The 24,512-nt window shown below is 38.8% G+C and overlaps 1 protein-coding gene across 2 annotated transcripts in view; it reads right to left on the reverse strand.

Annotated features, from left to right (window-relative positions):
- ADCY2 (adenylate cyclase 2) overlaps positions 1-24,512 on the reverse strand; it is a 209,046-nt gene that overhangs the window by 118,274 nt on the left and 66,260 nt on the right. The window contains exon 3 of one of the 2 annotated variants that reach the window (XM_057428818.1): positions 23,155-23,316. The exons of the other annotated variant lie outside the window; for it this stretch is intronic. Coding sequence (XP_057284801.1) covers positions 23,155-23,316 — 162 coding nt within the window. The remainder of the gene's footprint in view (positions 1-23,154; positions 23,317-24,512) is intronic. 2 annotated transcript variants of the gene reach the window in all.

The following is a 24,512-nucleotide window of genomic DNA, read 5'->3' on the forward strand; positions in this document are numbered from 1 at the left end:
AGTGTGCCAAACGTTACAAAATTAAATGCTTTTTCCTTGGAATTTCTTTAGTTAAAGCTCAAAAGGATCTTTTTCAGAGTAATGCATAATGCTACAAAAAACTACAAAATTATTTTTGTCTTGTTTTCACTGTAATACCTGAAAGCTCATAATCCTTAAAGTGTTTGACTCCAGATTTTTTTGGAAGGTAAAAAATACTAATTATTGTCTTCTAAATGCAGGTAAAACTGAGGTAGCAAAGCTGCATATGAAGTATACGTTGGCACCATGCAATCGCTTTTACAGTGGAGGTCACTTCAACTTTTGTTACCTTCCCACCCTACAAATTAACTGTAAGACTTTGGAAAGTAAGCCTGGACTAAAATTCAATTTGTTTGCACACAGTACCAATGCTGCAGTGCTACTAAAGGACCTTTATGTTTTGCTTTATTTACAGATAATCCAGGAATTCACTGGGTAAAAAGAAGGGATGTCAGGTGTGTTTTAAAGGGAGCTAGCTGGGTTAGCTGCAGGTTACAGGCAGTGAAATGACACTATGTGGTGTCTGTAACGGGCAGGCACCTATTAAAATATCAGGAGAGAGGGTACCAAATATTGATCTACTCATATTTTAAAAATCAATAGTCTAACCTAGTTGAAAAAGACGTAGAAAGTTTCTCCATGTTTTTAAAATACTGTAAGTTTTACAAGGACTTTTTCAGCATTTCTTGCTAGTGAACAATGGCTCTATGTTTTCAACAAATGAGGAAATGAATGAAGCTTAAAACAAATTTTTAAACAAATGCCACAATAATCAGAGAATATTTAGAGTTTAGCAGGAATTAAACTAGTAAGAAATAAAAATGGAGTTAGAACAGTTCATTAATATATTTAATGACTATGCATTAAAAGGTAATTAAAATTTATTCTAAAAGCATCTAAAAAAATATCTAGCTGGCTTTAATGAACTTTTATTCAGCAGTCTATTTTTCCATAAGATCTTTGTATGCTTTCTTGCTCTTTTATATTGTAGGCAATATTAATCTGATATTTAAATGATCCTCTACCAGTCTTTCAACATTAATTTAATATTCAGTACAGAGCTCATGGCAAGCAACACGCTTATCATCAGATTGAAAATGCTCAATGGATTTTCAATTTGAATGGATAAATTCAAACAATCATCAGCAGTCAGTTCAAACAAAAGTTTAAAAGCAATAATACACCTCACAACCCATTATAATTTCATATGGCTAAAAACATATCTAAAAATAAGCAAGCTATAGGACAGCAGTTGGAAGTCCACTGAAAATTTCTGTTGTGGATGAAACAAAAGATTAGTCTTCTATCATAACTACTACAAGCTAGATAATAAAGGACTAAAGTACAGAGAGAATACAAAGATTAATTCACTTAAATATACAGAACAAAGTGAAAAAATTGTTAGAATTATTGAGAAATTATCTCACAGCAGAAGACAATGCAAGAAATTTTAAAATAGAAAAATTATTTCATTCATTATATTAGCTTCTATAGTACTCATACTTGGGAGAAATACTGAAAGCAAATCAACTGCTTTAAAGATTCAGGTTGAAACATGATGTTGACCAAGGTTGTTATAAAACACCAAGAGTGTCGTGGACGTTAAAAAAAATGCCTTACACTTAGAGACATGTCTGTAAAATGACTCCTGGATTCTAAGCCTCCCCAGAATAATATTTTGTGGCACACAGATGATTTTTATGATTTCCACATTTGATACTATCAGCTTGTTTTAATAGTTTGATATTTGAAATATCTAAAATATCATATCCTACCCCCCATCAAAGAACTTTTTTTCTCCACAGGTCCTTTTATAGCAAAGAAAATTAATGACCTTATATCCATGATAGGAAAAGTAGAATAATATTAGCAAATTACAGAGCTGTTGACCATCTTGTTTTGCATCACAGGACAGGATGTAACAGTACCTGCTAGCTCTCAGGGTAAGGGAGCTCAGGAAGGGGATGCCTACAAGGATAAGGCCTTTTCCCCTGCTGTAACAACACAGTGACTTTCCCTCTCTCCTCTTGTGAGCTCCAGGCAGTCTGCCTAATCCCATGCCAGAGTGGGTCCCCAGGCAAGGATGAAATTACAGGCTGTACAAAACAGCATGTAATACAGGAACTGCAGGGGAAAAGGAAAAAACAACTACCAAAAAAGCCCACAAAAGGGAGAGTAGGTGGTAAATGACTAAGTTTTCATGTGCTGTGTTGTAGACGAGAGGTGCCTGCTATTGCTGTTAAAAATAAATAAACAAACTAAATACTCCAGATTTGTCTCCCATCTAGCATGTTTATGGTAGTTACAGGAACTTCTATCATATCATGGGAAATGTTTCCGTAACTGAGGAAATTTAAATTACATTTTAATAAAGATGTTTTGGAAACAAGTTAAATGCATGTCTTTCAGCTTGCCTACGCTGTGCTGGCTTTTTGAGCAACTACTGCAACTACTGCAGCAGGGGACTATCAAAATAATGTGTGACATTACCTGATACATGGTGATTTGGTCTTTAATTAAGGTCAGCATGACCTAGTTCATAGCAACCATCTCTAAGCCTTAATTCTGACAGGACAACCCATTCACAAGATAGAACCAGGTTTCTTCTATGTTAAGAAAAACAAATCAATCTGGAATTTAAAGCGCAGGTATAGTGGTGTCAAAATGGATACAGAAAGGCTCTTAGAGCCATGACAGATGAGCAGAAATAGATTTTTCTTTCCTTCATTTTGTATTGCTTCATATGCAATCACCATCCAAACCTACTGCACTGGGGGTGAGCCAGAAACCTTTATGAGAATTGTCAGGTGAGGAACATAATATTGATCTGAGCGACACTCACAGGCTGCTGTGTAAGATTATTTCTCCCTCATTTTTCCCCTGGTTATCAATCATTTCTATGTAAGTCTCTATTCAGAGTGCTAATAGCCTTTTCTTGTGTCAGTCTTCAGATCAAAAGGCCTAGTCAGCACAACAAACTGCTGGTAGTGTGCCCCACTCTAGAAGTATGAGATCCTAAAACTTCACAGTTCATTTCAAGGCAAGCAGGAAATCTGCACCTAACTCAGGTGGAAGTCAAAGCACTTTATAAAATATTCATAAGTGGCTTGTAGGTACACAAATATCTGTGCAAATTTGGTTGCCGTTCTTTTACATTGAAATAACCTATTTGCACTTCAGTCACGTCTGGCAGCGAGCAACTCAGGGGACTGTTTTATTCCAATTCATCTCATCCTGCTTCCTTCTGCCAGTCACTTCTCCCTCCTTGACATTGTATGCATCTCATGAAGCAGTCCCAACCATATGGAGCTCAGGCCTTGCCTCTGAGTGAGTCAGTAAAGCAGCTCTTCTTCTCAAAATTAAGGTCACAGAGATGCAGCTTACACGGCAGGAAAGCCTCAGCCTCTCACTGTTTTTCCAAGACCAGCTTTCTAAGAATGGTTGGTCTGCTTATCAATCCAGCCCTTCCTCAGTGACTACAAAACAGACTTCCTAGGGTGTTTCATAGGGGAGCTTCGTGTTTTCACAGCCATGGCAAGGGGGCTACTGAACTACTCTCTATTTGCTATGGTGGTCTTGCAAAGTTACAATAAGACTGTCAGAGCTAGTCCATGCAACCAGATTAAGTAACAACAGGATTTCAGTAACAAGGATGGATGGTGGTCCACAGGAGCTACTGTAGACCTACAGTAGGCCAAGATTCACAGCTGGGGAGCCACAGCTAGAGTGAAAACAAAAACTAAGTTAAACTATAGAAGACTACAGGACCTATGGCACCAGATGATCCTCACAGCTCTTTCTGGCTTTGAAATCCATACATTAGCCTTTATTTCTTCTTGATCAGCACATTTAAAACCCTAAGGCACTTTCTGTCCCTGGACAATAATAATTTCCAGGCTTATATAGAAGATACAACATACCTCCTGCTCCATGTGAAAAGTAATTAAACTCCCTACAATGCAGAAGGAGACAATAAACAAAATCACAATAAGGAAACCCATTAAGTTATATTGATTTTTATAAAACTTTAAGAAAGCAGGATAGTTTTGTTATGTATCATATGAAAGATCTTAAAATAATAAATAATAATGATATTCATCAGATCTGATGAGGCTAGCTAATAATACGGCTAAACACAAGGTGTTAATTTCTACTCCAGATCTGAGATTTTCCTTTGCAATAATCTTCCTCAAGATAAAATATTATAGCGTGTTACAAACATTATATATCATGTTTGAGGCAAAACTGTATGAAAGTAAATATTAAAATCAGCATTTAACCAACAAGGGAAGGGAAGAAATGGAGGCATATAGCAGAAAGATGCTACTTCAAAGGACTTCAAATAAATCAACAGGACTTAAGAGACAAAGCCAGAGATAAAAGTCAGCTTTTCTGAATCCAAATGCAATGTATCATGGCACTGTGGCACTGAATCGTTATCACCGCTTTAGCTTTAGAAAACACAGAATTTTAAAATAGTTATGTAACTGAATACATCTTTGGATTATTTTTTAAATCCAGATCAACAAACTTCTTAAAAACATAAAGAGAATTCAGTTCTCTTAGAGATCCTTTAATCTGATTCTCTATAACATTATGAGGGAAGGGGAAAACAAACCCACCCAAAACAATGGAACAGGCAATGCTGTTCATACAGTATTAATCACATTTGCCATTCCCTTTCCAAAAGCTTACTTATGTAAATGCAAAAGTGCAAGACTTACCAAATATTAAAAATAACTAGGGTTTTAAAGATAAATTATTATTTTTCCATGTGCATCAACATTTAACACTGCCCTTTACCTCTGCTACCTCGCCCACCCTAAAATGCTGTAAATGACAGTAAAAGAAAATTGAGTATCAACACCCTGAATCTATGTAGGAGGTATAATCACTACCTGCTCACCTAAGCCTATCCTGCCCTTCCAGATAGTCTGACTCTCAGAGGCAACACCACATTCATCATGTGGTCTGCACATGAAGATGCTGAACAAGTACAATGCACAGAAAGAAGGGTTCTATACATGGGTCCATAGTTGTGAGAAGGTCCTGTGATATTTGAGTGTGCTTAATTCCAGATGGACTCACTGAACTAAAATGGAAGGTACTTACACTCAAACCTAACAAAACCCCTTCACTAACCACAGGTGAAACAGAACAGTATAGTCCAGACTGATTTGCTACTAAAATTATATGTGTAGGAAGAGGGGAAAAAAATAATGTATTTATCTATATTAAATCATAGAATCACAGAATAGTTAGGGTTGGAAAGGACTTTAAGATCATCTATTTCCAATCTCCCTGCCATGGGCAGGGACACCTCACACTAAACCATCTCACCCAAGGCTTCATCCAACCTGGCCTTGAACGCTGCCAGGAGCATTCACAACCTCCCTCGGCAACCCATTCCAGTGCCTCACCACCCTCACAGGAAAGAATTTCCTCCTTATATCCAATCTAAACTTCCCCCGTTTAAGTTTTAACCCGTTACCCCTTGTCCTGTCACTAGAGGCCCTAATGAAGAGTCCCTCTCCAGCATCCCTATTGGCCCATTCAGATACTGGAAGGCTGCTATGAGGTCTCCACGCAGCCTTCCCTTCTCCAGGCTGTCCAGCCCCAACTTTCTCAGCCTGTCTTCGTACGGGAGGTGCTCCAGTCCCCTGATCATCCTCGTGGGCCTCCTCTGGACTTGTTCCAACAGTTCCATGTCCTTTTTATGTTGAGGACACCAGAACTGCACACAATACTCCAGGTGAGGTCTCACAAGAGCAGAGTAGAGGGGCAGGATCACCTCCTTCGACCTGCTGGTCACGCTCCTTTTGATGCAGCCCAGGATACAGTTGGCTTTCTGGGCTGCAAGCGCACACTAAAGCCAGCTCATGTTCATTTTCTCATTGACCAACACCCCAATTCCTTCTCTGCAGGGCTGCTCTGAATCTCTTCTCTGCCCAACCTGTAGCTGTGCCTGGGATTGCTCTGGCCCAGGTGTAGAACCTTGCACTCATCATGGTTAAACTTCATAAGGTTGGCATCAGCCCTCCTCGCAAGCATGTCGAGGTCCCTCTGGACGGTAAATGCATATTTATGATTTTGCATATTACATGTATACATACATAAAGTTATACTGTCAAGACTTCATATAGTGGAAAATATTTCATCACGTTGAATATCACAGAACATACCATGAATTTTGCCTGAAAAATACTGTGAACTATCTCTTATCCAGAACATGAAAGATCTGCAAGCCTGAGTTCAAGGAAATAGGTATGAGGTTCAAGCCATACATGCTGCAGTTGCCCTTTCAATCCATATCTTGGGCACTTGTCAAAGGAAGGCTCCAATATGTGAAACATAACACCCCATTGAGACACTGCTTATTTCTTTTTTGTGAACTGAATTTGTCAGGATGAGGCACAACATCCATAATGCATTATGAAAATTCTCTTATCAGCAGCTACACAATTATCATTGCCTTCTTTTGGCATCTAGTTAATGAGACAGTAATTGTATTATCATTCAGATACACTGCAATTTTTCTTTTTGAATTCATGCCCATGAATTCATGTCTTTTTGGTGGATACATTTTTTTTAAATAGGAACACAGTTATTTCAGAAAACACAGGAATATCAAATTATTCCTCCCAGACTAAGAAGGATTCTTTGACTGCTCCTAAGCACGGATTTTCATTTCCCATATCCTAATTAATAAGAGTGAACATATTTTTTTAAATTCAGTTTCCCAACCCTTAAATTGGCATTATTCAAATAATAATAGTTAAATAATAATAAGCCAATAAGGAACAGCCCTGCAGAAACAACCCTAAATGCTCAGGATTTAGAATAACTGAGTATAATCACAGTCACCCTTTTCTTCTTTAGAATTATTTTTAGTATAAGCAGACCTCAGCATTTTAACTCCTGACATAAAAAAACATATTTATTTTTATTAATTCGCAATGCATAACAATTCTTTTGAGCCTCCCTCACAAATGACAGAACCATGTCCATTTTGTTAAGCAAAACATTCTAAGTCTTCATCTCAAAATTGTATGGGTCAGGTCATAGATTTTTCATTTCCTTCACTACTAGCATTTCAGCTAATTTGTGATTGCCTTGAGGATCAAGCTCATCTCTTCTTTCTTCTTTTCTCTCTATTCAGGGTCATCAGAATTTACAATGACCTACTTCCTTACTAAACAAGCAAGCTATAAAGTATTAATGGATTTTCTGTCTTACAGACTGTACTTTCATTGTGTAAGCGAAAACTCCTTTCAGATCAGAGAAAGGCAGTAGGAAAGATGAAAGGTACAGAATGGATTCTAAACAAGGAAAGATAAATAATTTCCAATTCTTCAACTTGGGAAAGAGATGATAGGGGAAGTGCGGTTTATAAAATTTTAAATGGCCTAGAGAGGATGAACTGAGATTGACTGTTCAGCTTTTTCCAGTATAAGAATTTGGGGGACTCAGAGATTACAGGTCTGAAACAAGCAAAAGGTGGATCTTCCTAAAATGCAGTTGAGCTGCTGAACTGTTTGTCACAACACGCTGTAAAGCAAGATGCATTCTACTGAAGGATTCAAAAAAAAATCCCCAAATTATTATATTTTTAAAGGCCCACCTGTATCAGAAAAAGGCAGCAGAAATGGGTTCATAAGAAATAGAAAATAAGAAATGAGAGAAAATAATTGATGCGAGAAAACTTTCAGTAATTTACAAGGAAAAGGGTGACTTTGAAAAGCTGAAATAAAATAGCAGACTTCTGACTTTTGCTGGTTTAGTCAAAATGAACTGAAGCTTGCCATTTTCAAAGCTATCGACATGAAGGCAAACAGACCTAGTTTTTAAGGGAATATTTCTTTTTCTTTCCATAGTGCAAAAAAAGCCAATTTAATTGCATGCACTTCAACTGCAAAAACACATCACAGATACAGAGGAGCATCACCCTGAAGCAGTTAAGCACAAAGGCAAACAACTATAGATCTTTCAACTCTTGTTTTACCTCTTAACTCCTCAGTTCTCTAACATACCCTATTATGTCTCACATCAAAACATCCAAAACGTGCCTAGCATTAATGAGAATCTGGACACCACTATCTTCCTGGTACTTTTTTCACAAATTAACAGGTAATACTAATTTTTAATGAGAATGGAAGGAACTGCGTCAGACATTTACAGATGGAAAGAGCATTCATTACTGCAGATGCCTTTTCAGAAACTTCATTAGCTCAATCTGGGTCTCAAAAAATTATAACAACCTTTCTGGCTTACTCAGGGCTCACCTCGGCTCTTTATCTTTAGGGTTTTTTCAGTGAAGATTAAAAAAACAGAAAGTAGACCACCACCTGAATGGATGCTCAGTGTCTCTAGAGACAGCACCGTCTGCTCTGGCAGTTTGAATAAATAAAGCCTTTTCCTCAACATCCACAGTCCCTTCTCTCTGCACCCCTACAAAGACTGCCTGCAGCAGTCCTTCCCTGTGAGGTAAGGTATCAGTCCAGTTATTATAAGCAGCATTTTCACAATTATTCTTTTTAATTCTGCTACTGTTGTGGGTTGCCTGGAACTCTTGACACTGATCAGCAAGAATACAGTGAAAAATCGATTACCTCATCATGAAGTAATGCATATGCCTGCAACTCCCAGAAGGAGATAAGAAAGTTCAATGTTTCTCATGATGATCATGGTTTATGGATTCAGGGCTTAGCACATCCCGCATTTGAATGTGAAGGGAAGGGATGTCCAGAGAACAAACTGCCCCATGTTATATGAGCATATGTCACCTCAAGTAGTGCCAGAGTGGAATCCTTTCTGCAGAGATTTCTTCAGATGTAATAAGACAACAATCACACTAACAGATAACTGTACTGACCAGTATCCTGTTAACACATGATCAACCCCTTTTATTGCCTTATTCCTCTTTTCCCACACTCATTCCTCCTCCAAGCCTCTATGATACCTTGATCCTTCCCTTCCCTCACCTTTGGTTTCTCCCCTAAACATCCCACAGTAAGCTTTGCACAGTCCAAAAATGCTCTATCCCTGCACCCATATTAAGACCCACAGGCTGCTGGCAGTGACCTCCTCCATCTGCAGAGTGAGCTGGAGAGCCATTCCTGTTGACCTACCTGTTTGACTGTTGTCACACCTAGATGCTAGGTCTAACTGGCTGACCTGTCATAGTCCAGTGAGGAGCTCGGCCATGGTATCCTATTTACTCTGACTGAGTTACTTGGGTTCCTCTGTCACTTTTTCCCTGCTCCCTTATATTTTTGCAGGTTAGCTTTTAATTAACATAGGCATCAATCTGAGAAAAGTCAGTGGAGTTTGGAAAGTACAGACATGGACATTAGGAGAAGGTAAAGACAAAGAAAGCATCCAAATCTCTTGTGAAAGTAGGGGCACATTTTTTCCAGAGAGGACCAACTGGGTACAGCTGCTGTGATTTCTTAGCCCAGTAGCAGCCTGTAGAGGGTTGGAGTCATTGCTGGGGTGCTCCAGCAGGTTTGAGCATGGCTCTCCAGCATCTTCTGCTGCCTCACTGGTCTCCTGGGATAAGAGGAGGGAAAGCAGCAGAACTTTGCCACTCGATTCTTATCCACACCAGTCTCTCATCCAAGCTCTGCAGCAGGCAATCCAAATGCTGAGCTGGGTTTAACACTGCTAAGGAAAGGAGTGTTGCAAAGTGGCATCTTTATTTGTGCTCTGCTCTAACTGAGCAGGAGCTTAAAGGTTACTGACGAAGCCCAGGACTGTTGACACAGGTTGGTCCAGGGAGGATTCAGAACATGTTTACCAAGATTGCTGCTTGCTCCCCCACTGTCCCAGGCAGACCAGCTCTGCTTGCAATCAATCCCAGGATTCAACTCAGGGATCTTTTCATAAAATCATCATAGGACAGTTAGGGTTGGAAAGGACCTTAATGTCATCTGGTTCCAACCCCCCTGCCATGGGCAGGGACACCTCACACTAAACCATTTCACCCAAGGCTCTGTCCAACCTGACCTTGAACACTGCCAGGGATGGAGCATTTACCACTCCTTAGGACAACCCATTCCAGTGCCTCACCACCTTAACAGTAAAGAACTTCTTCCTTATACCTAATCTAAATCTATCTCAGTTTAAAGCCATTACCCCTTGTTCTATCACTACATGCCCTTGTAAAAAATCCCTCTCCAGCTTTCCATTTTTAACTAATGCAACTCAATGGAAGCTGAAATAATGTAGCAGAGAGAAAATAACTAATTATTTAGCGGGCTATGTGTTCAGCATGTACAAAAGACTCTGAAGTGACTTGCATTCAGAGGTCAATAAACTGAACTAAGAAAGTTAGCCAAAAAAACAAGGAAAACATTCACTGTGTAAACTGCTGGATAGCAGAAAAAAAAAAAAAGTCATTACTCATGACTGAACAGCAAATGAAGCAAAATCTTTGGGCAAATAATGCAGAGAATTATCAAAGGTGCCTTATTAGCCATCTTTTATTTTTTTCAGCATTCCACTTTTCTTATTTATTCGCATTTATGCTTTTGTCACCATTTTTGCATGGATAATTTCCATCTGTTTCTTCTCGCTCTCCCTGTCCTTTTTGCTGCATGTTATGTTTTTTACATCGTGACTGTGTCTGCCCTTTAAAGGCTTTCAAAGTGTTATCCTATGCTTATTTTACTAAAAAGAAGGGAGAGAGAAAATGCAAGATAAGCCCTAAGAGCCTTAACCAAAGAGTCTGTTACAAAATCAATTAAACATGATAAATGAGTGGACCTAAATAGCAAGTTAACTCACACACACAAAAAAAAAACCCAGACTTGAAATGCCACTACTTCACTGCCCAGTTAAGCTCAGGAAATTGTCACTAAAGCAACACCCTCTCCAGCTGTCACAAAGGCTCATCATTTCCTCTCTCTGTTCCTGCTTGCTGGCCTGTGCAAGTTGGTCAGAGCAGGCAGACAGCCTGAGAGCACTTATCATTGTCACTATGGGCTGTTCTTTTCACAGGCCAAATTTTAATGACTCTTACCACAGGGCAAGCAGCGTATAAGTATCTGTCCTGGGGGAGGGAAAGAAGGGGGGGGGGGGGGGGGGGGTGAGTGAACGAGTTACCTGACTGGGTTTAAACCACGACAGTATCCAGAACATCTCTCTCAGTAAGACAGAGTGCATGTCTGTGTGTACACCACAATAGTCAGCATTCCGAGACCATCAGCAAAACCCCAGCTCATCTCTGGTAGCAGTATTCTCACCACCTATATCCTAGAGGAAACAGGATTACTGTACACCTATTTGCATTCAGTGTGAAGCTCCCTCATGCAAGCTGCTGAAAACCTCCCTGAATCATCCAAACAATTTCACTAGAAGCATATATGTGAGTAAGCACTCAACAGGACACAGTGTCTTTCTGTCTAGAAAAAAAGTTTTGGAAAGATCTCATTTCTATGAGTCTTGGGGCAAAATACAGTAAATAATGCTAGTAAATAGGACAGCCAAATCCTGACGTGGTTAGCCCAAACAAATGTTTCTCTGATAGAGATGCTGCTGAACTAAGACCATGCAGTGAGACAGCATTCAAGACAAAGAAGATTATTCAAAAGTGTCCCTTAGAAATCTTTTAAATAGAGCAACTCTCTTCAGAGCAAAACTCAGTTTTGGCTTCTAAAAGAAGCAACAGAGTGCGTCTCTGTTGAGGAACTCAAAATCTTATGCTTCAGAGTCTGAGCTATTCATTTGCATGGAAACTGGCTTAAATTATTTCCCTCAGTTTAAAACTGATCAGCTGAACTTTTAAGTTTTTCTCTTCATCGTTTTCTGAAGTAGCAGATACTGGCAACAACTATAGGAAGTAAAGGGACTGGGATCTTGAACAGCTAGTCTTCTGCAGGCATGGAAGTCTTCCTACTTATAGGATCAATGGAACCAAGCATTCTTACTTGGGAATCGAGAAAATTTTCTCTGGGTCAGATTGATAAGGATGTGTAGGCAGTCCTTCAGCACTGAGAACAAACATCTGCTGGGATTATTTAGAGTTATTTTCTTCAGGTGTTTGTTTCTTCCCTGCTGGGGCCTCAATTACTGATCACGTCCTTCAGCACTGAGAACAAACATCTGCTGGGGTTATTTACGGTTATTTTCTTCAGGTGTGTGTTCCTTCCCTGCTGAGGCCTCAGGTACTGATCACTTATCAGTCTTAGTTTTGTGCATTTGTAGGCAGCTGAATCTTTTGGAGACAGGTAATGTTTTGACATTGGTAAGTCTAAATTATTTGTTAAAACAGTGTAGAATACTGTGGGTTACTTGTGCTATTGTATGTCCAAAGATATTGGAGCTAGTCTAAGATTCTGGTTCAGATATATCTCTGTGTAGCTCTATGTTTCCAGATCAGTTCAAGTGCTACCATCCAGCTTGGACTTCCAAAGCCTGTGGACACGAGTTAGCTCAGTGCAGAGCCAGCTTACTCCAAGCCTGTATTCTTCTGGCTTCTGTGCTGATACACTGCAACCCATCTATGAGAAAATACATCCTCAAAGGGACAAATCAAATAAAAATGCAAATAGATTCACAAATATAACTTTATGTCTGATAGCTTATGAACATAACTTTATGTCTGACAGCTTAAACTGTTTTCAGACTGCCGCTGTCAACATTAAAATGTATAAAACAGAACCAGCAATAGCGGAGGAGCCAAACATAAGTTCTAGCTAATAACTGTCCCACGCAGAAATTGATAAAACTAGCAGAGTCCATGCAGGTGCAGAAAATTTGCAGCAAATATGCAGCATATAGTCTTTAGCATACCCAGAACCTGTCTAAACTGACAACAGATAAACATGATTTATCATACGTAACTAGTGAGAGGCATGGGAGAAATATGATACCTCTTTAGGCCCACACATAACAAATACTGATGCCATTTACTGGCTGTGAGGTAACTGACCTTGAGAAGGGACAGAATATGCTATGTAATAACCAAAGGTGAAATCCCTGGGAAGAATTACTTTAGGGTTTGCAGATGATGTCCTCCAGCTGTATCTCTGCTGGTAAACTGGAAGGCAGCTTTGAGCTCTCTAACCATCACTGCTGTATAGCTGTTATCTTGCTCACTAGCACTGTTTGGACCTGGGCCAACCATCATTCCCCCAGATCCATAACACACCTTAGGGGGCAGAATGTGTCAGGAATTATTCGGAGAAAGCTGATACCTGGCCACCCTCTTTGTGGAAGGAAGAAAGGGGGGTTGTTTAGGCATAAATACGAGCGGTGCCATGCCACCCAGTTCCTGGAACAGAGAATGCCCCCTTCCTTCTACCAGCAGTGAGGCTGTAGCTGCAAAGAAAATGACCCAATGTAAGTGGCAGAAGTCTGTGTTACCTCACTTTGCTTTTTCGGGAGCATTAAGCGATTCCATCACACACTTACTTCCACAGTACCTACAACACTGGCACTTGGAGGCTGTAGTTAATAATTAAAAGCCAGGTAGTGTTGTAGCCAGCGCTTTATTGAAATACACTAAGGACTTCTATGGTAGAAGTGGGCTGAGGAAAACTAGGGCTATCCAAGGACTCGCATGAGCAAGCACTGGCAGGAATGCAAAGGAGTGCAAATTTTGGCAGGTGACTGGAAGAAGTGCGACTTCTCCTGCCTGAACAGCAGCTTACGATCAGGGGATGGCAGGGGCTCAGAGAACATAAAAAAGATCACATCCTATATAAAGCATCTCCAAACAGATGGGAGCCTGAACCACTGCAACTTCAGGAAGTCAGTATTTTGGGGAGGGTAGCATCTCAGCTGGATTCTGACTTGCTATAGGCTTTTCTACACAAAGTGTTTGTTCTCCTGATCCCTCTTGTTTTGTACTGTGCTAAAAGTGGCTGACAGGATGGGGAAATGTATCCACATCTTGATAGTGAAAGGCATTTTTCTTCTACTGAATTCTTGAAAATGACGTGAGAGATGATAACTCTACAAGAACATAAAATGACAGAGCATCATGTCTAAAGTGAGTATCTCACCCAGAATTTTATGCTTCAGCTGCAATAAGAAGTCATTCATAATAAATTTGACATAATACCACACTGTAAAGGTACTGTGTAACTGAAAAGTCTAGGCAGTGTCTGTGAAAATGGAAAGAAAACAACAAAAACTAACTCAACTGAAGGAATTACAGATTATTTACTCTGGAAAAAATACCTATAAGGACTGTATAATAAAATTCTGAATGCATAGATTTGGCTTTTCACTGGTAAGTTATTTACATTAATGTCATCCTTAAAAGGATATAGAATGCAACTCCCTTTCAGAAGGTATTCTGTACAGTGAGAGCTTAGTTGCTGCACCAGCAATGTTGTGCAAGAGAGTAAGGTACAGTCAGTACAGCATGCTGCTTTCTGTTCCAGTTTAGAAGTAGTGGAATTAGCAAACACCTGTTTAAGTGTTGCATAGTTTTGGAGGTATAGCACCCTTAGCATTGAGCATTCTAACAGACATTTTATAATATAATTAACATACTAAAGTACTGTGGACTTGTTCATCAAATAAATTCCTATTCTTGAAAATTAAAACTGCTAAAGCAATTTGTCATTTTTAGGACAAGAAATGTAACTAAATAAGAGTGATAAATAAATATACAGGTCAAATGTGTTGATGTTAAAAATATTAGCTTAAATAGAGTGGACACAAAAGGCAATTTGAACCTTTCAGTAAAGCTTAAGAATCTATGCTACCTGGAGATATTTACACAATTTTTAAAAAAGAAGACATTTATTACTTATCATCTGTGCTTTGAAAACTTCCTACACATTTCACCAGAATTATTTTCTATGCATTTCTTAGATGCTAAATTCAGGCTGCAGGTAAATACGGGTCTTGAAAACCCACACGGTCACCTGGCATGCATGATTTCATTTCACCATGGCACTGCAATTATCAGTCTTTGGTTTCCTTTCACTATGGCACCGCAATTCCTTGCTGAATTGTCCATCATACTAAGCATTGCAGGACTTCTCTTTACATCTTCAGGGACTTGCTGCAAGATGTTCACATTCTCCATGTTAATGCTTGAACACTACAAAATGCAGATATGCATTCTCCCACATACTCTTGTAGGCAAGTGGACTCTTCATAAGCATATCAAAACTCTGCAGGATAGATCTCTGTCTTAAAGAATGAGTGAAACCCAAAGTATACCTGCAGATTGTAAAAATTAGTTAAAATAACAGATGGCATTTCAATATCTGCCTAGACGTAAGCATAAAATCAAGAGTAAAGAAACTTGTGCAATAATCATAAAATTTGCCTATCATATTGTGCTACACAGGATATAGCAATCCCCTCTCAAACTGGTTTGCAGCTGCTGCATGACATGGTGAGCCAGACTGCTGCTGGCAGTGGGACCAAATGGAGAAAGGGGCGAAGGATGGGACAGCAATAGCTGCTGCTACAAGAAAACAGTCTCCCTCCTTCAGTAGCAGCCATTGCTTTCCACCCCTTCAGCAGGGATAACAGCAACTCCTTTTGTGTAACTGCAGGAGAAAGCAAGAGTTGTTTAAGCTGTGGTACCTTCATGAATAACCACTCCCCATTTCCTTCAAGAAAAGGTATTCAAGGGAGAAGGATAAATTCAACCCACAACAACAACTTTTAGCCATTCATACTACTCAAATCCCTATGTGCTTCAAGCTTTCACTATGTAAGCTATACAACCTCAGGGGTTATACAGTAATGAATGTATTTAAAGATACGGTCTTTTTTCCCCAGCCTATTTTCTTGATAAACATTACGTTTTCTTGTACTGCATTATAACAACATCAATCAATTTCTATTCGAATTCCAAGCCCTAGAGCTGTACTTCTTTTATTACCTACTGAATACTGATGCTTTTCATTTTGCTTTTACATCACTCTACCACATAAGATATTTTTTCTTTAAATCTCATCACCTATTAAAGATATTCAGTTAACGATGAGTTTACATCAGTGATCTAAACAAAAGGTATACGCCTATATGCTGCATGTTGATTAGAACATCTAAATGTATATTATAGATGCCATGCATATCAAAGTTGCCCATCTTTGAAAATCCAGTCCACCATCTGACACTGTGAATTACTTATTTTTCTAAGAGCTGATAAGATCTAGAAGAATAAGAAGCACTATTAACTCTGAAAACCCTAACTAGATCTACAGAAATATTTTTAATTTAGATATGGTATGTTATTTTAGAAATTTTCCTTAAGTATGAATTGTAAAAGATGTGGTAAGCATCACCTCATAAATCTTGATAGAAATAATCATGTAATTGTTACACACACATACACAGAGGAGCACTGAGACACACTAGCAAGGGGAAGCCTGAATAACATCCAACTACTCCCAGACCCATCACAGGAGCCACCATCAGCCAACCTGAGCAAGCCCAGAGGAGAACAGAGGCACAAGGGCAGGCAGGAGCCCAAATTAAGGACCCAGAGGAAGGGGCGCCCTGTTCAGACGCCTTTCCAGGCTGTCCCAGGGGAGCTTCAACCCTAGTGTTCAGGTGTGACACTCATCCCCATAGGTCATCAGGACATAGGTCACCTCTTGGACTATGGGAGGTCACTACCTGGGGGCACAGGACACATGATAGATACAAGGCAATGTAAGACTTGCAGGATGTTTAGGGCAGGAGCCAAAAGTAGGGAAAGGAAGAGACTGCTGATCTGGGGAAAGACAGAAAAATAGAGGGAAAATAAAAGGATAAAGGGATAAAGGGAGTCAGTTGCATCTAAACAGGTTACTTGCTGGTATGCTGGCCTAGCCATGACCGCTGCAGGTCAGACAGTTCTGTCTCCTCATTAAATTCCATTTCCAATTATTTTTCTTTGTGAGGGACTCCCTAGTCTGTGTGAATGTGTGTGTATGTGGGTCTTTGTGCTGCAACTGGGGTATGGCCATGATCCACAGGGGCCCCTGTGTCAGCAACCGGAGAAAATGCCGGTATGCAAGTGAGTGTATGAGCACTAGCAATGATAGAGCTGGTGGGTAGGTGACATGACCTGGGAGAGATGTCCACATGTGTGTGCACGGCTGTGAGCAAGGGGGCTGTACCAGCAGCTGGAGTGGGGCTTGCATGCCCAGATGCCAGCAACTGGGGAAACCAGGCTCCAGGGGCACAGCTGCTGGGAAGACTGGGTGTCTGAGCCCAGATGCTGGAGGGATCCACACAATATATGTGCACTGATATATGCAATGCACCACATCCACTGACAGACCTTCATCCTGGTCAACCTGAGAACAGAGCAGGATGAGCCCATTGGTTGTATTTGTGTGAGTACTGTGTGTGTCAGTCTGTGTGGCCAGCTGTATATATATGCACAGAGTTGCTGTGTACATGTGTTCAAATGCAGCACACTTTTGCCAGGTGCAGTTCTTATCAGATTAAAGTTTCCCTTGAGAAGACACATGAATTTTCCAGACAGAAAACACACACACAGCAGATCTTGTATTTTAAACTTAATAAAAACTTCACTAGTTATTCCAGAAAAGACAGGGAAGATTATAACTGTTATCTGTGGAAGAAGATATACAACACAAGTCTGAAGGCTCATATTGCTGGTGGGACTCTGGGACAATCTGAAAGAATCAGCGTGGCAAAGGCAGCCAAAGCAGAGGGGGTTTTGTTCATCAGGGGGTACCTGCTGAAAGTGCTCTGAGGACTGAAACAATGACACAACCACTAGGACCCCAACAGCAGGCTTTTGAGTAGCCAAAAAGAGGAAGGCCTGCCACATCCTACCAAAATTATCTACCTAACATTGAAGAGTGTCCGTAAAATTAAATCTATCAACATTTTCAAAGAATGAGGCCCCAGAAGAAGGCATGTGGGACACTCACCCCTCTAAGCAAGAATAAAGAGGGTCTAGTAGCAGGAAAGTTAGAGATTCAAATAAGCAGGAAGATTTGCCTGATTGCTAAGTTAAAAAACAATGCCTATGGCCTATTAAAGAAAAAACAAACCAACAAACCAACGGTGGATTGAAAATGGGAAGGTGGCTTTAGTAAAAGACAAAAAAAAAGAAAAATTACCAGTTTCTTAGTCAGTACAGATCTTGAAACAAATTATACCAAGAGTTTATGAATCAGAAGTCAAGCAGAAACCATAATCTGGATGTACAGTAACACCAGCTGGTGCATATACAACAACAGATCACATAAGAATAAGGCAGCAACTTCATCTTTAGCTGTTCATAGCACATGGGATAAAATTCATATCATAATAGGACATCTCAGCTTAGCTGATGGTAAACGTGCAAGACCTTGTGGTTGTAGCCTTGGAATTTCTCAATTCAAACATTCCTGAAAAGAACAAAATTTTCATGTAGCATTTGTTTTTGTCCACCAGAACAGAATAATATCTTAGCATTTATCCAGGCTACCAGAAATGAACTGATCACGTAAACAAACACCACTTACATAAAAGTTGTTACAAATTGCTTCTTTTTGCTATATGCATTCTTGAACAGAGTAAAAAAAAGAACAAACCAACCCTATATATATATGTACATATGCTTACTGCCCAGTTACAATTTTTTGCCTCTAAAAGGGACCCCTTTTATAGTGCTGAAAGCAGCCTCAAAAAATTCCAAAAGGCAAGGAACACTAGTTTAAAAAAAAAAAAAAGAAAAAGAAAGGAATGACAGTTTGCAGTCATTTTGTCAGTCTGGAAAACAATTAGCCACAGCTAATGGAAAAGATTACAGGAGCAACAAAATTGTTTGCTGAGAGAGTAAAACAACAATAGTTTTGTTAAAGACTAAAGCAATCACACTCCTCATATGCAACACAAGGAAAAAGAAAAATGGAAGCTTATAGGATGTTTAATCATTTTGGTTAGCACTTTTTTAACAAATTAAGGACAAAATGACCTCTAAGGACAGTACCAACCCATTATGAGATCAGAATGGTTGAGCAGTTGATAACAGAGCAGGAAAAACTCAAGTATTTGATTAGAATCTATTCTGGTTTGGGGAGAAACTGGTTATGTGTTTATAGCAAGGGATGGCAGTGAAATACTTTACATTCCAGCAATAACTGAAAGGGATGTTAAATCGCAGAAGTCTTCTGAGGCAAATGCCTTAATGCCATAGAGTCATGTTCTCTTCCATCAGTCCTAACCACCAGGCTCCCAGGAGTAGACAGAACAACATCCTCTGCTTGGCAGTAGGATTCTTACGTGGAAAGACGTGGCAGAGTCCTGGTTCCAGATGATATGCCTTGTAAGGGTTAGGATTAAAATTTTCAACAGTAAAAAAAAAAAGAACCTCATACATACACAGTTACTTTTTCATAAACAGAGACTGGAACACAGGACTCTTTTTCCTCCTCCCTGTCACAGATCCCATAGCCATGCACTAAACTCTCCACAAAACAGCAAGGGGAGTCTAACTGGGTATTTCAGTGTGGAGTCTGTGTCTCTGTGTCAAGCACTGCAGCACACTGACCTCTTTGTAGACTTTGCCCCTATTAGCATTTGGCACCGCTACAACTGCTCCTGGCATGTTCCTCTAAGGGTAATGTCCACGTTGGAAGAAAGACGCTGATGAAGCACAAGGACTCGAAGAAGAACTATGAAAGTGATGAAAGGCTTAGCTAGTACAAAAGCAGGCAACTCATTTATTTTACTGTCAGAAAGGTTAAGAAGCAATTCACAATAGTCTAGAAGTACTCTAATGGGAGAAACAGAAATTGGATGCTACTGGGTCTGTAAGTCTACCAGCCAAAAAAAAAACCGAAGCTCCAGAAGCTGGATGACAAGGCTACACAAATTCCTACCAGGAAAGAGGAACAAAATTTTAACACTGACAATAAACAACCATGGAAAAAAAAATACGAAATATTCTGGGAGATCACCTCCATCACTTCCAATTTTTAAACCAAGGTGTATTCCCTCCCCTCAAAAAACACACATAGGTCAAACAGAAACTAGTTCATGCAACCAGCAAAGAGTGTGTTGAAGGAGTCTTTGTCCCTGAAGGGGCCTTTTATCTCAGTATTTCTGACCGCAACCAACACTGGATAATCAAGAGCATGCTAAGCCTTTCAGCTTTATGAAAGCCCATTTTGGCTGTAAAACTTTACGGAAAACAACAAAGGAATGACAAACCCAGTAAGATAGGCTGTGCTATCTAGCAAAAGCTTCTCAACACTGATTTTTCTCTACTGATAGGCTGAAGGCAGGATTAACATCTACAATGTTATGGAAAGCCAATCGGTCACTGGAAGATGCTGAAAAAACGGAGAAGGTCCAGCAGAAAGCTACCAAAAGCATTATAAGGGAAGAGAACTGGACATAAGAAAAAAAAAGACTGAAAGAATGAGGTTTGCTCAGCCAAAAGAGCAGAAAGCTCAGAGATCTAATCAGTCTTCCAATACATAGGAAGTAGTTATAAAGCAGGTACTCTCTACAGAAGGATACTTGCTGTATGTACAGGATATATACGATATAATATCTGATGTATACCTACAGGTGGATTTGTTGTACCACCATCTGCTTCTTAAGTGCATACCCCTGGATCTCTATCTGTCCTCTAGAAACAAATCCATGCCCAAAGGAAATCACTGTTCATTGCTAACACTGTAATATAATTTTTATGGGTTTTTTGAGACAAATCAGGAGCCCTGAAATCAAAATAATATATTTTTGTCTCTGTTAAATGTAGGTCTGCAAGCCAAGTTTACTTTACTTAGCTCTGAATGTGTTTCTGTAAGCATTTGAATTTCAGTCTACCCATAGTTTCCCATCTCTTTGTCATAGTGACCAAACTCTGCAACACAGCTTCAGTCCAGGCCTCACTAATATATTGTTTTTCATTTTCTTTTTTAAAACAGAAAAAAGAAAGGGAAAAACAAACAAAAACAGAAAACAAAACCAAAAGAAAAAAACAAAAACAAAAACGAAAAACAAACAAACCATAAACCCCAAACCAACAAAAAACACCACATTCAACAGCATGGTCCTTTTAAATAACTATACCCCAGTTCTTTTGTTGTTGTTAATTACACACACATCCCGTACCAACTTCAGGTATGCAACTGACAAATGTTATTTCTCTTTTTAGTGTAGTTGGTATCTCCAATTTAATCCTTTATTTGTGGTCTCGATTTTCAATAGCAGAGAACACAAAACAAACATTTTTTTGCTTACACTCCAAAGTATAAACAATAGTAATCTCAAAGTGTACAGAGGGCAAATGAATCGCAACAGTGGCATTTAGTCTCTTCCACACATTCCTAGGAATGCAGTGCGCTCTGCTTTCAAACTGCCAAACTACTCAGAACACTTAAAACATTTTACAAAGAAAGAATAGAAAATTAATAACATCCTGGAAGTTAAATACTCTTAATAGAAATTGCTCAAAGACTTCCTTTTTTTCTGAATGAAACAGGAAGCTACAGAAGGCATGCAACACACTAATTGTACATCACAGTGCATGATTTATTTCTTTTTATTCTGGAGAGTGAATGTGTCTAGAAATGTAACATATTCTGAAAGTACTGTTGTAAATATATCAAATTTTAATGGTCTAGAAAGGTAAAAAATAAATTAAAAAATAGGCAGGAAAAATTAATAAATTCTGCAAACAGCAGCTTTACCATGTTTTAGGGAAGGAGTTGCTAACTATAATACTGTTTTAGCAGCTTATCTATGCCCAGAATAAAAGCCATAGATTGACATAAACCCAAGAATAACATTCTCCGTGTTTTATTCCACCACAATTGTCAATAACAATAACTCAATTATTAAAGTACTACATTGACTGAGATGACCACAGTCCTTGCTTAACATACAGCACATCTTAGCAACCTCTGCAAAAAACACACAACTAACCCAAATCAGCAAGAGAAAAGCATACCCACTTATGTAACCAGCTAAAACTTTACAGAGAATATTCTTAGAACATATTTTGTTTATGGGACTTCAATTCCAGTATCCCATATAACACACCTGCAGCCATATCTGGAAATAAAATGTATTTTCCTAAACAATAACTTACAAGGCATGCTTTCTGTAAAATCACTGCAATTTTGAAGTCATTCTTTGAGGCACAATGTTTTTCAAAATCAGGCTCAAGTAACTTAAAAGGTAAGTAGAAACTATTTACTTCATTTTTCATGCTATTCACAATAAATAGCATAAAGTCTTTCTTTCTTCTTCTGCTGGTATGTTTAAAAAAACGTACTTACTCTTAAGCTTCAGCATCATTTTGATGCAAAATTTAAAATATTCTCATCCCTAAAATGACATAGCTATATTTAGAAAATACACATGTATTTGCTTTTCAAAATAAAATCTAAAGTTTTCCTTAAAAATGCAGATTTCTATCAATGGCAGCAGGGATTATCACAGTACTACAACAAAAACTGCAGTATTTCACCATTTAAAAGATCTTCTGCAAAACAGTAAGGAAAAACAACTCCTAATATTTGGATTTTTAAAAATTATTAATCTGAAGTATGTCATGTAGTAAATTGTCAGAGCTGAATTACAAGCCAAGACCCAACTGCAAACACAGATGGGTTCCCTAAATGTCATGGAGTCTGGAGCCAGCCAGTCCCCTTCAGTCAGGGGGCCCAAACAGGAGGCTGTGAAATTCCTATAAATGAGTGAGAATTACAGGAGGTGCCCTACAGCAGATTTGGAAAGGGCAGCATCTTCACAGCAGATCTTTAACCCAGCAGATCTCAGGCTATTCAAAGGAGCAATGCTTTTTTGAGTCATAGATAACATTGATACTTGGAAAAAAATCCTTGCTCTTAGAAGTCAGGCTGAGGTGAGGAGAGGAGCAATGTGGTTTACATACCAGAATGGTAATGCATCTATCACAATACAGCTGCATCATGTAATTTTTTTAGCAATGTTAGTTTTTACATTGGCAAGCACTATGTGACTGTAGATTCTACCACTTAAGTACGTGATTCAACAAGACATAACATTACTGACACTCTCATTATTAGAAAGTGACTACCTGTGACTTAAGTCTGTAGCAATTCAGAAATTAAGAAGGAAATATGTTTATACTCTCAAGCACCCACTGAGGCACTCCTGGCTCATTTGCCAGGCTATTCAGTGCACAATTAATCATTAATTCCACAAAGCACCTACCTGCCAAACCAAGTGCTCCTTTACAACAGCTGTACCTGATAGACAGACGCTCAGCACAATCGTATGAGATGCAGAGGTCAAGACGCTGGCAACTATAGCATCTCTCATGTTGAAGGGCAGCATGGTATATACCACAAAAATAATGAACAAGAAAAATGACACCTGTGCAAGACAGCAAGACAAAAAAGAAACATGTCAAATTCACTTCGAAATAACACTGAAGAAATAGCATTTCATTTTTAACTGTCTTTAGCGTAAGGTTGCACACCAATTTTTTTTTACAGGAGATTTACTATTAACAGTAGAAAATCAATTTAGGAAAAATTCATTTAAAAAAATGTTGGAAATTTTACATTATATTTAAGAACTACATTTTAAGATCCTATATTATTGTTCAAGAAGTACACAAAAACCCCAAATATTTCAAATTAAACTTAAAATTTATCCTTTAAAATTTTAAGTTCATTAACACTCTGTTTACAGATAGCATACAGTTCTCCTGGGTCTGGTGGTTTTTGATTGTGAACTGCATTACAAAACAACTGGCCAAACCCCTCCACATGGCCTCAGTTTCAATGCAGAGAAATTCTGTTCATCCTGATGCAGTCAAAATTCATAATTTAATATAACATTAAGCAAAAATACCCAAGTTCAGCTAAGCATTTTGGTTTAAAAACATTATACTTTATGTCTATCTATATAACTCTTGCCAAATTCCATTAAAACACTACATTTTAAGCAAATACATTTATTTGGACATGAACAAAACTACTTCAGACAATCACAGCCCGTAAGAAGAATATATTGTCAGCATCTTTCAAGGGGTTTTAGCGTCAAAACTAACTTTATGGAACAAACTCTACAAATGCACAACCCAACCTGTAACAGCAAAAATTCCTTCACTATACACACAAAAGGTTATATATTTGATGGTATGCATATGTTCCAACCTACAATATCATTCCTTTGCTATACACACAAAAGGTCATATATTTGATGGTATGCATATGTTCCAACCTCCAACACAGATTTGAGAAAATGTAACTAGATTTGGGGGACAGATTTTGCACACATAAGTAAGTAGGCAATCCTGAAAATGTGCCAAATTGCATGTAATTATAACCCTACATAAGCCTCTCCATCAGTTTTAGTTGACTTACAAGCCTATTAACCATCTTAACAATTGTGTACACACAGTATTTAACTCAGAAAGCTCTCAAGCAGGTATAAGCAATAACAATTTGCTGCTCACTTTCCTTATTGTTAGTTTGTTTTCTTCACATCTGCATGTGATGATTACATACTCAAAACTGAACTCTAGTGTATGCTTATCTACAAGACAGTGGAGGCATTCTTCT

The sequence above is a fragment of the Pezoporus wallicus genome, unplaced genomic scaffold (assembly GCF_028554395.1).
Source record: "Pezoporus wallicus isolate ANWC-B61680 ecotype Strahan unplaced genomic scaffold, APGP_CSIRO_Pwel_v1 contig_6658, whole genome shotgun sequence".
NCBI lineage: Eukaryota > Metazoa > Chordata > Aves > Psittaciformes > Psittacidae > Pezoporus > Pezoporus wallicus.